The sequence below is a fragment of the Pristiophorus japonicus genome, chromosome 7 (genome assembly GCF_044704955.1).
Source record: "Pristiophorus japonicus isolate sPriJap1 chromosome 7, sPriJap1.hap1, whole genome shotgun sequence".
NCBI lineage: Eukaryota > Metazoa > Chordata > Chondrichthyes > Pristiophoridae > Pristiophorus > Pristiophorus japonicus.
Genome location: NC_091983.1, coordinates 196,967,643 through 196,985,115, shown reverse-complemented (window position 1 = coordinate 196,985,115; position 17,473 = coordinate 196,967,643). Strand labels below are relative to the sequence as shown.

The following is a 17,473-nucleotide window of genomic DNA, read 5'->3' as shown; positions in this document are numbered from 1 at the left end:
TACTTAGAGTATGTCTTTTTCTTTAATTTTGCCCTTATCTTTTTATTAATCCATGCTGTTTCATTATTGGCTAATTTGTTCTTATTGTTTAGCGGTATATATTGCTCCTGAACTCTAATGATCACCGTTTTAAATGCTTTCCACTGCTGTTCTATCTCTTTGATAATATTTTTTTTCAGTTTATCTTTCCGAGTTTCATTCTCATTCCCTCAAAACTAGCTTTTTTTCAATCTATTTCTTTGGTCTTTGTCTGACTTATGTCTTTCTCAATCATTCTCTTAAACAGTATTAAGTTGTGATCGCTATTGCCTAGATGTTCCCCAATGCTTACTTTGCTTATCAGCTCTTGTTCCTTTCTCTTTACTAGATCCAGCAGTGAATCCCCTCTTGTTGGGCTTCTTACGTACTGGGAAAGAAAGGAGTCCTGTGCACACTGTAAAAACTCTATTCCATTTTCCCCATTACTCCACCTCTTTTTGCCAGTTTATTTAGGGGTAGTTAAAATCTCCCGTGATTATTATTCTATGGGCTAGAAATTCATCTACTTACCACCACTCCATAGCGCAATAAAATGGCAATAAAATGGTGGCAGCCACTCTTTTGTCAGCTGGTGGCGGATTCTGCAGCAGCCGTCATATTCTGCCCCACTTTGCACTGCCGGTAACTGGTAGCACCCTGAAAGAAAAAAATGGCAATGTGGTAATGTCAATCGGCGTGCAACGCCGACTTAACGTCACCAACTCGAACTTCAAACCTAGTGCTGAATTCAGCGCTGGATCCTAAGCAAGCAGGCCGACAGTGGTGATGTCTGCACCTCTTAAAGGGACACACACATTGTTACACAAGTTTGAATGTTAGAGTTTGGACTATTTTTTTATTTTATTGAAGCGGTGGCTTGCTGCAATAAACGTGAAATGTTTTTTACGTGTGTAGAAAGTGCTGCTGGATGCTTTCAAGGGCTCGGATGGTAAATGAAAGCCTTTGAGAAGACAGAACATGCTGCAAATAATCAGTGGGTCACGTAACATCCGTGGAGAGAAAAACAGAGTTCAGAGCCGCAATTTCACCTACCAAGGCGAGTCCAGTGCAGCTAGGGTAGGTGGCGGGTTACGACCTCTCTCCTGGTTCCATCCCGCTCTGTGAAAAGAATTTTACGTTGATGGGGCTTGTCAAACCAGCCCTGCGAGATTCCTGGCCAATTAAAAGGAAGAGGGTCTGATGATGTAATTTGATGACGTGTCATCAGCCGGTTTCCTTAAAGGGACCATGTCCACATTGATTTTGACAGTTGTGCTGTCAGTGTTCTACAGCATTGACGTGCTGCAAACACTGACAAGCACTGCACAAAGGTGCACGGCTGCACCCAGGCTCTATCATGACTCCCTCCATAAGCTTCACCATCATCCTTGTCCAATCATACCAACTAACACACAAGGGTAGGGACTTGGGTCTTTTAGCCAATGTACATGTAAAGTTTCTGTTAATGTGTTATCAAACATTGAAATCTTTATTTTCAACATTTTGCCTTCTTGGACAGATTTGAGTGCATCTTTGGTGTGGGGTGGTGCCAACCTGGCGCATCATGTGGTAGCCAGGGTGTACAGCGTCAAGTGAAGTAAATCTGGCCATGGGGAGGCCATCCCTGGCCTCCCCCGGGCAGCAACATGGTTTGGTGCTGATGCGGAGAAGGTTGGTGTTGTTGTTGGTGCTGCTGGTGTGCCTGGTGATGTTGGTGTTGCGGCTGATCGTGCTAGGATTCTGAGGACCAAATTGAGTGTTTTTCAAGGGCACCGATGCTGCTGGAATAGATGGCAGCTGAAGTTGAGATGACAGAAGCAATCTGTCAATGGTGAGAGAAGTTGCTCCAAGGAGGTGACAGAGGATAGAGAGCTTACTCCAAGCACTTCCAACCTGTATAAAGCTTAAAGATGTATTCCAAATCCTGAAGCCTCCAGCTGCTAAGATTGGAAAATGAACAGGTGTGAAATAGAAACATAGAAAATAGGTGCAGGAGTAGGCCATTCAGCCCTTCTAGTCTGCACTGCCATTCAATGAGTTCATGGCTGAACATGCAATTTCAGTACCCCATTCCTGCTTTCTTGCCATACCCCTTGATCCCCCTAGTAGTAAGGACTTCATCTAGCTCCTTTTTGAACATATTTAGTGAATTGGCCTCAACAACTTTCTGTGGTAGAGAATTCCACAGGTTCACCACTCTCTGGGTGAAGAAGTTTCTCCTCATCTCGGTCCTAAATGGCTTACCCCTTATCCTTAGACTGTGACCCCTGGTTCTGGACTTCCCCAACATTGGGAACATTCTTCCTGCATCCAACCTGTCTAAACCCGTTAGAATTTTAAACGTTTCTATGAGATCCCCTCTCATTCTTCTGAACTCCAGTGAATACAAGCCCAGTTGATCCAGTCTTTCTTGATAGGTCAGTCCCGCCATCCCGGGAATCAGTCTGGTGAACCTTCGCTGCACTCCCTTCAATAGCAAGAATGTCCTTCCTCAAGTTAGGAGACCAAAACTGTACACAATACTCCAGGTGTGGCCTCACCAAGGCCCTGTACAACTGTAGCAACATCTCCCTGCCCCTGTACTCAAATCCCCTCGCTATGAAGGCCAACATGCCATTTGCTTTCTTAACCGCCTGCTGTACCTGCATGCCAACCTTCAATGACTGATGTACCATGACACCCAGGTCTCGTTGCACCTCCCCTTTTCCTAATCTGTCACCATTCAGATAATAGTCTGTCTCTCTGTTTTTAACCACCAAAGTGGATAACCTCACATTTATCCACATTATACTTCATCTGCAATGCATTTGCCCACTCACCTAACCTATCCAAGTCACTCTGCAGCCTCATAGCATCCTCCTCGCAGCTCACACTGCCACCCAACTTAGTGTCATCTGCAAATTTGGAGATACTACATTTAATCCCCTTGTCTAAATCATTAATGTACCGTGTAAACAGCTGGGGCCCCAGCACAGAACCTTGCGGTACCCCACTAGTCACTGCCTGCCATTCTGAAAAGTACCCATTTACTCCTACTCTTTGCTTCCTGTCTGACAACCAGTTCTCAATCCATGTCAGCACACTACCCTCAATCTCATGTGCTTTAACTTTGCACATTAATCTCTTGTGTGGGACCTTGTCGAAAGCCTTCTGAAAGTCCAAATATACCACATCAACTGGTTCTCCCTTGTCCACTCTACTGGAAACATCCTCAAAAAATTCCAGAAGATTTGTCAAGCATGATTTCCCTTTCACAAATCCATGCTGACTTGGACCTATCATGTCACCTCTTTCCAAATGCGCTGCTATGACATCCTTAATAATTGATTCCATCATTTTACTCACTACTGATGTCAGTAATGGTAGCTTTTATACTACTTTTGCAATTGTCAACTATTCATTGAAAACCCAACCTATTTACCTGATCCCCGAGCGCTGTGGACCTCGTCAAAAAGCTGGAATAATAGTAAGTACATGAGAAAATGCTGTTTAAGTACCTTCTAACAAGCTGTTAATGCCTTCCCCGCCGCTTGGTGTCGGGTCTGTAAAGCGCAGACAGACCCAACACTTGAGAGACTAGCAGGAATCGGATTCACAATGGGTTGTTGACCCACTATCAATCTTTTCCATTTTGACACAATCCCAATTTACCTTTCAATATTAGTCCCACACCTTACCTTCCATTTGTTACTGACCAGTCACAATGTCCTCTTTTTCATGATGCTGAAATGAAAGCCACCACAAAGCAAACTTTCCAATCCAACTATATACGATTAGCCATCCAATGTGATATCAAGAAATCAACTCATCACCAGGATGCATTCTCTTAGTACATAAGAACATAAGAAATATAGGCAGGAGAAGGCCATACGACCCCTCGAGCCTGCTCCGCCATTTAATATGGCTGATCTGATCATGGACTCAGGTCCACTTCCCTGCTCGCTCTCCATAACCCCTTATTCCCTTATTGTTTCAACTGCCTATTTGTCTTAAATTTATTCAATGTCCCAGCTTCCACAGCTCTCTGAGGCAGCGAATTGACACAGATCCACAACCCTCAGAGAAGAAATGTCTCATCTCAGTTTTAAATGGGCGGCCCCTTATTCTAAGATTATGCCCTCTAGTTCGAGTCTCCCCTATCAGCGGAAACATCCTCTTTGCATCCACCTTGTCAAGCCCCATCAGAATCTTATACGTTTCGATAAGATCACCTCTCGTTCTTCTGAATTCCAATGAGTCGAGGCCCAACCTACTCAACCTTTCCTCATAAGTCAACCCGCTCATCTATGGAATCAACCTAGTGAACCTTCTCTGAACTGTCTCCAAAGCAAGTATATCCTTTCGTAAATATGGAAACCAAAACTGCACGCAATATTCCAGGTGTGGACTCACCAATACCTTGTACAACTGTAGCAAGACTTCCCTGCTTTTATACTCCATCCCCTTTGCAATAAAGGCCAAGATTCCTGATCACTTGCTGTACCTGCATACTAATCTTTTGTGTTTCATGCACAAGTACCCCTAGGTCCCGCTGTACTGCAGCACTTTGCAATCTTTCTCCATTTAAATAAATAATTTGCTCTTTGATTTTTTTTCTGCCAAAGTGAATGACCTCACACTTTCCAACATTATACTCCATCTGCCAAATTTTTGCCCACTCACTTAGCCTGTCTATGTCCTTTTGCAGATTTTATGTGTCCTCCTCACACATTGCTTTTCCTCCCATCTTTGTATCATTGGTAAACTTGGCTACGTTACACTAGTCCCTTACTCCATGTCGTTAATATAAATTGTAAATAGTTGGGGTCCCAGCACTGATCCCTGTGGCACCCCATTGGTTACTGATTGCCAACCCGAGAATGAACCATTTATCCCTACTCTCGGTTTTCTGTTCGTCAGCCAATCCTCTATCCATGCTAATATATTACCCCCAACCCTGTGATCTTTTATCTTGTGCAGTAACCTTTTATATGGCACTTGTCAAATGCCTTCTGGAAGTCCAAATAAACCACATCCACTGGTTCCCCTTTATCCACCCTGTTCTTTACATCCTCAAAGAATTCTAGGAAAATTGTCAAACATGACTTCCCCTTCATAAATCCATGCTGACTCTGCCTGACCGAATTATGCTTTACCAAATGTCCTGCTGCTGCTTCTTTAATAATGGACTCCAGCATTTTCCCAACCACAGATGTTAGGCTAACTGGTCTATAGTTTCCTGCTTTTTGTCTGCCTCCTTTTTTAAATAGGGACGTTACATTTGCAGTTTTCCAATCTGCTGGGATCTCCCCAGAATCCAGGGAATTTTGGTAAATTACAGCCAATGCATCCACTTATCCCTGCACCTACTTCTCTTAAGACCTTAGGATGCAAGCCATCATGTTTAGTCCCATTATATTACTGAGTACTATCTACTTAGTGATTGTGATTGTGTTAAGTTCCTCCCCCCCCTATAGCCCCTTGACTATCAACTGCTGAAATATTATTAGTGTCCTCCACCATAAAGACTGATACAAAATATTTGTTCAGAGTTTCTGCTGCTTCTTTAATAATGGACTCCAGCATTTTTCCAACCACAGATGTTAGGCTAACTGGTCTATAGTTTCCTGCTTTTTGTCTGCCTCCTTTTTTAAATAGGGACGTTACATTTGCAGTTTTCCAATCTGCTGGGATCTCCCCAGAATCCAGGGAATTTTGGTAAATTACAGCCAATGCATCCACTATCCCTGCACCTACTTCTCTTAAGACCTTAGGATGCAAGCCATCATGTTTAGTCCCATTATAGTACTGAGTACTATCTACTTAGTGATTGTGATTGTGTTAAGTTCCTCCCCCCGCTATAGCCCCTTGACTATCAACTGCTGAAATATTATTAGTGTCCTCCACCATAAAGACTGATACAAAATATTTGTTCAGAGTTTCTGCCATCTCCATGTTCCCCATTACTAATTCCCCGGTCTCATCCTCCAAGGGACCAACATTTACTCTAGCCACTCTTTTCCTTTTTATATACCTATAGAAACTCTTGCTACCTGTTTTGTGACTGTCTTATGTGCCTTTGCCTATCCTACTGATGTCACACAATGCTACCCCTGGGGCTGCAGCATGGCTGGTGGAAGGCAGTCATTGGGGGACACTGCAAATGGCCTCGCTGGTTGACCTTGAGAAGCTGTTGGCTGGGAGTGTCAAATCAATCTTCTGTTCTTCTTCTTCACTCTCCTCTCCCTCTTCTTGGTCACCCACTGGCTGGGCAGGCTGCATTTCTTCGGGGTCCGAATCAAGGAAGGTGGCAATGTGGTGACGGAAGGGCAGGAACGCATGAGGTGCATACAAGGAAGATGATAACTTATGAGGATACCAGCATCTTGTATCCTTTCAGCCCCGCTGCTGGCCAAGGGCTCAGCCATGTCCCTTTAAGAATGGCCAGCATCGTCTCCTCCAAGGGGGTGAGGTGAAGCTAGGAATAGGAGATGTGCCTCGTGATTGATGCAGATTGTTGATAGGTGAGTGATTGGTGGTCGTGCATTGAGCATTGTGTGACACTAGTGATGCAGTTGGTAGGAGATGCCGTTGGTCTGAGGTCATGGCTTCTTTGGGCCCTGGAGCCAGATGGTGGGAGCGACACTGCTGGCAGTGACAGCCTCAGTGATGTACTCCCACATTGTTCTTTCTGGTGGGTCTCCTGGCCCTTGTGGCTAGAGGGCCTCTCTTGCAGTGTTGATCCCCTGAACAAAGCTGGAATGCTGTGTACGAGACCCTAGGCTCCTCTTCCCTGGCTTGCTGAGTCATTTATGTTAATATTGAGACAGTTTACCTATTTGTTGAAGTTCGGAAAGTAATTCAGCTTTAAGAGTTGAATATTCACATTTGGGACTTCTTTTTAATGTAAATTTTTTTTTTAAAGGCAGAGAGGTTTGAAAACTTGCATTGTTTCACTTCATTTTAATTTGTATTGCATCAGTGTGCAGGGCCCCTTTAATTTTCAGACCTTTTAATCATCCACAATTCCTTGCGAGCGCCACAGTCTCGCTTCCAGAGGTTATGCGATGCTCCAACGCCGCTCCTGGACAGGAACTTCATCTCAGATGCCTCCAGCATCGTCATCAGGACAGTGTTGCATGGAAGGTAAGCGCGGCGCCATAAATCTCCATGCCCCCCAAACCAATTTTGCCCCGTTAACGTTGCGGCCAGTATCAGTGGCCGTTAACTCCAGTTGCCAGTGACACCGGCAACTTTGCTGGTGAACACAAATTTCTCCCTCTATGTCTTTTATTAATTTCATAGATTTGCTTACATATTTCTTCCACCATTTCCCTTCCAATATTAGTTGATCTGTAGACTACCCCATTAGCGTGATTGATCCTTTATTGCAATCTGTATGGACTCTGTTTCTATCTTAATGCTAGTCATGTTAGCTAGCCATTTTTCTACTGCCATTATGTCGTCTCTAATTCGTAGAGGTACCCCATCTCCTTTTTCCTTTCCCATTCATTCTAAATATATTATAAACTGCAATATTTAACTGCCAGTCCTGTTCTTTATGTAGCCTTACTACATTTGGTTCCTCATTACGAATTATTGCCTCTAGTTCTCCTGTTTTGTTTTGGATACTGTACACATTGTTGTACAGGCAATTTAATTTGCTTTTATTAATTGTACCTCTCACATTATTTTTAACAGTCATTTTATAATGTTATACAACGGTATCTGTTCCCTGACAGTTTTATATTACTCTTATTTCTTACCTTGGTCTGACCTTTACTCTCATCTCCCATCATGTTATTTCCACCAGATTCCTCCCCCCCCCCCCATCTTACTAGTTAAAGTCTTATCCATTGCCCTATTTATCCTTTCCATTAGGAATTATAAAGGAATTCAGATTTTTTGTCCCACCATTCTGAGACTTTCCTTTGATTATCCCCATCTTTTACATACAAATTTATTCTCCTATCTTTAGAGTGCTCACTATACCTGCTCCAGTTTGCATCTGCAGCTTTGAATAAAGATGCAAATGAGCTGACCCAGGAGATTTGAGTACTAGCAACACATTACCACTGAGACAGAATTAGCAGCATCTTTAAATATTTACATCTTACCGTAGAAGAGCAAAATTGACCCCTATAAATTTAAGTTTTCACATCAAAAGTAGATAATCTAATTTTTAGCAAATAAATGTTATGCTATTATACCACAATAGTTATAGCTCATATTGAAACTGGTTGATTACTGTACCAGCTGTATACAAATAACTCTACTGATTTTTCAGCCTTACACAATCTAATTAGTTGTGCTTTGCATTTAAAGACAACTAAAGTTCACCATTTTTTAATTGATAGCTTCAATTTGGAGAAAGCAGTAATCCTAATCTTGGATTGGATAGTGATATGAGCATTAGAGTATGCCTCAGTGCTCCCTTGTTAGTGAGCGGAAAATTGGCCAAGGTTCCTGCTCCTAACCACTATCCAGTATCCTATTAAAATGAAGAGAAAAAAAACTGCAAATGCTGGGAATTTGAAATTTAACAAATCCGCAAAATACACAGCAGATCTGCCAGCAACTGAAAATATAAAGTGCAGGTAATGGCATTTCAGGTATGTACCCTTCACGACTATCCTTCATAACCGGTCTTTTCTGCTTTATAGATGCTGACCTGCTATGTATTTCCAGAACCCTGTATTTTTAATTTTCATTGCAGCAACCTATATGGGAAGTGCACATGTATGGACATTGCCCGAGGTCAGGATAGACTCTCAACATTCAGCTCACATGTGAATAATGGTGACTTGGGCAAGGTACCTTCAGGAGAGGAGCAGAGAAAACTAGTGAGACCATCTTTTAAAAAGTAGTCAGCAGTGAGCTAGCAAAGCCCTGTACATTAAAACAGATTAATGTTACAGCGTGGAAACCTAAATCGGTAAAATTGGATGTCAACACAGAGAAGTAACTAGTCAACTAGATTTTGGTGCTGACAGGTAAAGGTAATTATATTAATCACTCTCACCAGCTTGGGACACAAGGTCTTTGATGTATCCTCGAATTCTCTGCAAACCCACAGATTCCCAGAAGTCCAACACAGTATGAAGTGCCAGGAAAGCACTGTAGTCTTTTAAGCCTGAAATAATAGTCAATTGATTTAAAATAGTCTGTGTTAAAGACTGCAAATATACTGTACACATTCAAATCATTAATTTTTGAACCTCAGTTTACATATTTCTATTTGAAATTAAATCCTGTGCGTCATAAATGAACTATTTGTCCTTTGAAGCCAGGCACAATGTAATAACAATTGATTAATTATGAATTAAATAGTTGCCAATTGGACAAAACTGGGTAAAATGTGAAGGGAATATATAATAATCTATATACACTAACATGAGAAATTTATGTACCCATGAGTTAGCAAAAACCTCCACAAAGCAGCCTTAGTTTGCACATCCAAGATGTGCTGTCTGCCAAAATGAAAAGGTCAAATGCTAAGTAGATTCACATTTTTTTCAAGTAAAATTATCTCATTGTTCCATGCAGTATAAGTATAAACTGTGTCCAGAGCGTGGGATATGGAATTTATCCTACTCATGACCCCGAGTGCAAATTCTGCATCATTGATGGGTTTATCAGTGCTGATCCCTCTTAATAAATCCAGTACCCTAAATGCACAAACACATTATTTCAGCATTGGGTATCAACTTACAGTCAAGTTACAGTCTATTGAAATCAATGGAAATCCGGCAGTTTCTATAACAGGTGGCCAATCCACAACAAGAGTTTTATGCTTGGGCAGTGTTAAAAATCTACCCCATGAGTCAATAATATGAGCTAAAATTACCAAGATCAGTCATGATCCAGTTGAATGGCAACAAGCCCAAGGGGCTTAATGGCCTACTCCTGTTCCTAGAAACATGAATTAATAAGGGCCAGTCAGCACAGTTTAATAAAAGGGAAGGTTGATCGACTTATAGAATTTGCTGAAGAAATAACAGAGAGGGTAGATAAAGAAAATGGATTTTCAACGGTACTGGTATTTCACATGATAAGTGGGATGATGCACTGCTTTTTAAGTGCAGAAGCATTATACAATTTAATGAACAATATATTAATCTGCTGCTAAGGTATAGCTGTGTTTTACTTTTCCTATTAAGAATACTAATTGCTATTTAGACAGAACATCCTGGGGTCAATTAGAGATCTGAATTTTCATCTCCTGGTAAGAAGAAGCCAACACAAAATGCCTCTAATTTTTTCTCTTCTTTATTCTTCTGACATTTTGAAGTGTGATTACTTGTACTATTCTGAAGCTAGTGGTTAATTGGAACATATATGTGCAGGCACTGTCAGCCTTCTGGTGGCTCATTCTATATAACTATGGGAATGGGTGGGAGAAGAAAAGCATCACAGCCAGGACCAAGCCTATCCTCCTCCAGCATCCGACATGCACACCAAAGTGGACTGAACATTTTTTTTTCTGTGCTGAGCTTGGGGATGCTGAGGCCAACTGTAGCAATCTCTCAGTCATCTGAGATCAGCTAATTCAGCACCAAAGAGTGTTTAAACCTGGCATCTTCCATGACTGCATGATTTAGTACTACATCATATGCTGCATATTTACAAATATAATGACTTCCTGAGCAAACTGGTTGAGGGACTGTTCATATTTTATTTGTAAACATTTGTAAAAACATCTTATTGGATATATCTGTTCACAGTTAACATGTTGTTGAATGCCTGCTTTACCTGTCCAGATGTACTCAGAATTAAAGCCATAGCCGAATCCATGTGAAATCACAAGTGGCTGTAAGCAGTTTTGGAGCTCTGGCTTTACATACAAGAAAGCACAACCTTTTGGACTACAGAACCATTTATGGCAATTGGATGTATAGTAATCAGCACCTAGAAAGCTGAGATACAAAATTATTATAGTTAAAGATACTTTTAATCATTCAATGGCAATACAATTTTGGCAAGTGTACAGTAGTTAAGCAGTTATGCTAATGGTCTAGCAACCCAGAGGTCATGAGTTCAAATAGCTGTCAGACTGGGCCTGCCTGAGGAAGTTAGGGAACCAACATGACTAAATAACCTTGAAGCACAACAGCATTCCAATCACTATCAGTTAAAATTAGCAGTGTGGGTTTACTTGCCTGAGTTTCAGATCCATTACACCAAGTGTGTGTGCTCCATCAATTAGTACTTTTGTACCCCTATCAGATACATAACAGATTTCATTAAATTTTTAAAAGTTGCTAATTATATCCGAATCATAGATAAATTCACATCTAATTTGCTCAGAAATGTTATATTTAACAAGGAAACTGTAGAAGAATGGTGCAGTGAAATTGCAGACACAGATCACAATTGTGGTTCAATTACGCAGAATAAGACTTCTTTACAACCTCTGATATAAACACACCATTTATTTCTCTCCTCAACACAAGAATAAAATAATTAAATGATCCTAAAGGAACATTCAATTTACAAGTTCTCCCATTATACTTTAACATTTGTTCTCAGACACAGCATTAAAAAGACTGACATTTCATGAGAGTCAGACAAAACCATCTCTCTGAAGCAGGTCGGGTATAAATTTCAGAGTAAAAGAATCTGACATGTGGTATTTCCTATCATGTGTCTGTTGGTTTGCTTAAATTTCCTCCCATTGATTTGCTTTAAATAGTAATTAAACTTATATCGTTAGAGGCATAGTCTAAAATATCATTTAGCATCCTGGTCATTTCTTTGCTTCCTTCCCCTCTATTATTACTCTGCCTACAGCTTGTAATGCAGTTTGTACCAAGACCATTGCATTTTTTTGAGAGGAGAAGTTGTGACAGACAACTTAAATTCCTGTTCAATCACTTTCTATGTCAGAGAGTCTTGCATTAACTGGAAAAGAACTGACCCAAGACAGACCAATTTAGTAGCGACGTCTAGGTACCCATGGCCAATGGTTTATGCTTCATCCAACACTACGTCGCTCTAACTGACCTCTCGTACTCCAACTATGCTATGTGCCCTTTGTATCTTGGTTTCTCTTTTCCCCAGATGCTTATCCGAATTGGTAATCAGTATTTAAAAAAATATCTATTCCTGTGGTCCTGATAGAGCACAAGAGCAATAGAGCACCTGATGAATTTTAAAATAGTGAACCTACCATTTTTATACATTGTCGGTATTTTTGAACAAAATATTTAGCACACACATTTCTATGAACTGAATTTACAGCCATATTTTCTTTTTTGCTGAGGGTATCATCCTTCAATGTATAGTATATACCTTCCAATTTCTCTCCAATGTGGTATAGGCCCAGTACCCATGCTGCCTGGGAGAGGGCAGTCAGTTAATCCGGTTCATCTAATGGTCACTTTTTCTATTTACCAGAAGGCATGTGATTACAGGGATTGGTGCCAATAATCTAGTCCCAATTATCTCTCCTCCCTCCATCAAAATTACACAAACTCTACCCAAATGTGCATATGACTCAAATCAAAAACTGTATAGAGTAGGGGTAAGAAATGGAATCTTCTACTTTGTGACACTTCACGTTAATGCTCCAATGCTCAGTGTTCCACAATCTGGGTAGCCATTCTAAGCCTGTGCTTGAAACAAGAGTTTACTGTCTTGTCCCAGTAGAAAGTCAGATTGTGTTGGATCAGCCAAGATACTCAATGGTTGAGCACTTGACTCTCAAGCAGCTTGCTGTGAGTTCTATCTGTTGTCCACTGCTCAAACTCAGTTGCCTTGTTCAGGTGAGGATTTTTTTCTTAGCGCTCAGGCACCTAAATGGAGCCTCATGCTAAAGTGTTCAGTGTTGGAAGGAAGGGAGATAGTAATATTACCCATCAAGCTTGATTTCAAGTGTGTCTCCTGCTGCTCAATCACTGACTGACATTGATGGATGTCAAGGAGCAGTCTGTGGCCTAGTCATTCCACCCTCCCCAAATGAGGAAGGATATGTGAAGGTGAGAGCCTTGTCAAAAGATAAAATTGTGGTTGTGGTGGGGGCAGGGGTTAGGGGAAATAGGGATTTATAAACAAGTTTAAATAAACAACTGGGTAACCAAATTTCAGTTTCAATACATTATTCAGCTGAAGAAAACTAAACACAAAATTAATGGAAACTGACTTCTACTGAAGGTTGTAATTTAACTTTAGCTCCTTTAAATAATAGCATAATTTGCCATCATTACTTTAAGTGGAAAACAAAAATTCTTCCAGTTACATCTGTAAACAAGTCATTAAAGAAACCACAAATTACCACATCTGCAATGCAACACATAAAGCTTAAGAATAGGGCATTGTTTATGTTGGTGTAGTTTTCAATTAACATCTCTATCTCTGAATACGACAATGCACTGTTTCAATCACCTTGACGTAAATTATCTCTGTGAAAACTAAAGAATACAATAAGTGTCTGCAAACATTCATGAATTTGTATCATAATTCTTCCTCCCTAGGGTTGCCAACCCTCCAGGAATACAAGATTAATACCCAGGACACTGTTGCAATGTTTCAGGTCGATGATCTTTCAGTTCTGATGAAAGGTCATCGATCTGAAACATTAAATCTGTTTCTCTCTCCACAGATGCTCGCTCACCTTACAGCATTTTCTGTTTTTATTTCGGGTAACAAGAGAGTCTATCTATTTTGTGTAGGAAGGCAGTGTCACCCAGAGGATGGACTAATGGTGGGAGTGTGGGGGTGAGACGGTTTGAGGCAGGAGGTCAAGTGATGAAATGTCCAGTAATACACCCAACTAGAGTTGGCAACCCTATTCCTCCCCCAAAACGAATTATAAAAGTTACTACATGACTCAATTGGAATTTCTTGTACATTACCTTTGGTGACAGATGTCGATGATTTCTAGCAATGGATTTATAAATGATGCATTGCTGGGGATATGATCAAACACAGCCAATTTTGTCCCTGGCTGTAAAGACTCCTTCACTTTTGTAATAATCTAAAGACCGAAAGAAAACTGATCAAATCTATTATATTCTGTAATGTTTCTCTAATTTTCATACAGAATGTTATACAAAATCTTATGTACAAATCTCTTAGCCAGTCAAGTTCAATTAATAAGAACTTTTACCATAGCTAACAGACAGACACAGGCATAGAAATTGGTCTGCGAACTGCCCAATGTTTGGGGCGCTACTTGGACCACTACAGCCCCAATATGGCGGTCAATAAACATGCTCACATTTCTGGTTGTTTAAGGACAAACGAGAGGCATCCTTTACCAATGCCTGAAGCAGGCTAGACACTTTGCATATGCAAATAAGGTCCCATCGCTTGTTTGAGGTCCCCTCTCTAAGACTGGTTTGCCCTAAGGCAACCAACTCCAACGTGGCCTGCACTCAGGGAAATCAGCCCTAGAGATTGCCTGCTCCTCCCAACTTCACATTAAAAGAACCGAGCTCCACCGCTCCCCTCCCCCATTTCTACTTTCCGACCCCCAATGTCCCCGAATCTCAAACCCCTCCTATCCCTGCCACTCCACCTCTCCCCCACCCCCATCGCCACCAATCCCAGCCTCGATCCCTCCACCCATGTCCTGACCCCCAGCCCCGTGTTCCCTCATCCCCTTGATACTAAGACCCCTGATCCCCGGCCCAATATCTGGAACGCCTCAAAGCTCACCATTCTAGTGTATTGAAAGCACCCTGTACAGCCAAAAGTAGCCTGAATTTCTGGGCCAGAATATTTCAGCAGTTGCTTAATCTGGGCCAATTCTAACATATAGGGGCCCAAGTTTCGGCCTCAGTTGCTCCTGATTTTTTGGAGCAACTGGTGTAGAACGGAGTATCTTAGAAATTCAATTTCTCGGCATTTAGTTTGCTCCAGTTCTAGTCAGTTAGAACAGTTTCACTTTGGAACAGAATTTTTTTGTTGAAAAGGGGGTGTGTCCGGCCACTTACGCCTGTTTTCAAAGTTTCGGCAGTGAAAACTTACTCCAAACTAACTTAGAATGAAGTAAGTGAAGATTTTTGTACGCTCGAAAAAACCTTGTCTACACTTTAGAAAATCAGGCGTAGGTTACAAATCAGGCGTAGGGAGGGGGGGGGGGTTTAAAGGGAAGTTTACAAACATAAAACACTTCAATTTTACAAATCAATAATAAATGATGAAAACATCGATAAATCAACCAATAAATCAATCAAAAAAATTAATAAGAAATAATTTTTTTTTAATCAATAAATAAAACATTTTCTACTTACCGACTGCAGCACCGGGAGCCCTCCAATAGCGTGCTGGGATGCCCCCACCCCCAGTCAGTGTCAGTGTCTCTATCTCTCTGTCTGTCTGTCTGTGTGTGTCTCTCACTCTCTGTCTGTCAGAGTCTGTGTTTCTGACAGCGAGCGGAGGGGGGTAGAGGGAGATGGGGGGGGCAGGGGGAGGGGAGGGAGGGAGGCAGAGGGAAGGGGGAGGGATGGGGAAGGGGGGGGAGAAGGGGGGGAGAAGGGGGCGAGAGAAGGGGGGTTAGGAGAAGGGGAAGGGGGAGGAGGAGAAGGGGAAAGGGGGGGAGAGGAGAAGGGGAAAGGGGGGGGAAGAGGAGAAGGGGAAAGGGGGGGGAGAGGAGAAGGGGAAAGGGGGGGGAGAGGAGAAGGGGGGAAAGGTGAAGGGGGGGAAAGGAGAAGGGGGGGAAAGGAGAAGCGGGGGGGGGGGGAAAGGAGAAGGGGGAGGGAGGCTGAACGGGCCGGGCCCAAGACTTCGGGCAGGGCCCGTCCCCAGCACCAGATTTACAGGTAGGTGGCATTGGGTCGGGTCGGGTCCGGGGTCCGGGTCGGGACGGGGGGAGCGCAGGTCGGGGTCGGGAGCGCGGGTCGGGTCCGGTCCGGGGAGGGGGGGGGGGATTGGGAGGAGGGAGGTCGGGTTGGTTCGGGTAGCGGGGAGGGAGGGAGCGCGGGTCGGGTCGGTTTGGTTCGGGTCGGGGGGCGCAGGGCAGGGGGAGGTCGGGTCGGGTCGTATCGGGGGGAGGGAGGTCAGGTTGGGTCCGGCCGGGTGGGGGGTGTAGGGAGCGTGGTGGGAGGGAGGTCGGTTCGGTTCGGGTTGGGGGGGGGGGGAGGTCAGGTCGGGTGGGGGGAGCATGGGTCCGGTCCGGGGGGGGGAGTCGAGTCGGGAGGAACCAGGAGCTGGACGTGGGAGGCAGCCTTATTCACGCAGGCCGAGGCCATTCGGCCAGGGCTAGGGGCTGCATGCTTCGGGCCCCTCCCACACAGTTTTGGACACCTGGAGCTACTGCACTGTTTTCAGCGCAGGGACCTGGCTCCGCCCCCTACAGCCCGTGCTGCGCCGAGCCGAACTGCACAGGACCTGCAGGGAGCCGGAGAATGTGTAAGTTTTTTTTAGGTGCACGTTGTGGCGCGAAAAACAGGCGTCCAGGTCGGGGCTGCGCCGTTCTAGGCGCAGCCCGAAACTTGGGCCCATACACTGCACGTTTTAGGAAGACATCAGTACTGTTCTGATAATTACAATAGTGTTTCATTCAGTTGAAAATTAGTATTAATATACATTGTATTTAGTACAGGTGCAGCGTCGAAAATCCGGAGTTCCGGAATCCGGACCGATCAGTGGCAGGGTCGTCCGGAATCTGTAAAATGTTCTGGAATCCAGACCTGCCGACCCTGCCGACCTCGGGGCCCCGCCGCTACCCAACCTCGGGCCTCGCCTCATCGCGCTCGCCTCGCCCCGCTCGCTGCCCTTTCCTTGCCGCCGCTCGCCTCCGCTGCCCTTGCCTTGGGGCCTCCTCTCCTCCGTGACGAGGTCCACCCGAACAGCTCTACCACGGCGGGGTCCCGCCCGAACATCATCACCACGGCAGGGCCTCTACCCGAACAACTCCTCTACGGCGAGGCCCGGGCCGAACAGAACCTTGGCGGCAGGGCCCCACCCGAACAGCTCCACCATGGCAGGGCCTGCCCGAACAGCTCCACCATGGCAGGGCCTACCCAAACAGCTCTACCACGGTGGGGCCCGCCCAAATAGCACCTTGGCAGCGGGGTTCCACCCAAATAGCTCCTTGGTGGCAAGGCCCACACGAACAGCTCCTTGGTGGCAGGGCCTACCCAAACAGCTCGACCATGGCGGGGCCCGCCCGAATAGCTCCTTGGCAGCGCGTCCTGCCCGAACAGCACCTTGGCAGCGGGTCCCGCCCGAACAGCACCTTGGCAGCGGGTCCCGCCCGAATAGCTCCTTGGCAGCGGGTCCTGCCCGAACAGCACCTTGGCAGCGGGTCCTGCCCGAATAGCTCCTTGGCAGCGGGTCCCGCCCGAATAGCTCCCTGGCAGCGGGTCCCGCCCGAATAGCTCCCTGGCAGCGGGTCCCGCCCGAATAGCTCCTTGGCAGCGGGTCCCGCCCGAATAGCTCCCTGGCAGCGGGTCCTGCCCGAATAGCTCCTTGGCAGCGGGTCCCGCCCGAATAGCTCCTTGGCAGCGGGTCCCGCCCGAATAGCTCCTTG

General features: G+C 44.3%; 1 protein-coding gene across 6 annotated transcripts in view; it reads right to left on the bottom strand.

The window, feature by feature from the left end:
* The window catches only part of LOC139267405 (uncharacterized), a 200,523-nt gene that overhangs the window by 85,945 nt on the left and 97,105 nt on the right, over window positions 1–17,473 (bottom strand). For 4 of the 6 annotated variants that reach the window (XM_070885684.1, XM_070885682.1, XM_070885686.1 and 1 more), the window contains 4 exons: window positions 13,851–13,972; window positions 11,157–11,216; window positions 10,750–10,913; window positions 9,020–9,130 (listed from right to left, as the gene is read on the bottom strand). In XM_070885684.1, the coding sequence (XP_070741785.1) occupies window positions 9,020–9,130; window positions 10,750–10,913; window positions 11,157–11,216; window positions 13,851–13,972 (457 nt within the window). Of the gene's footprint in view, window positions 1–549; window positions 676–9,019; window positions 9,131–10,749; window positions 10,914–11,156; window positions 11,217–13,850; window positions 13,973–17,473 lie in introns of all 6 variants that reach the window. The other 2 variants (XR_011593893.1, XM_070885685.1) reach the window with 1 other exon arrangement.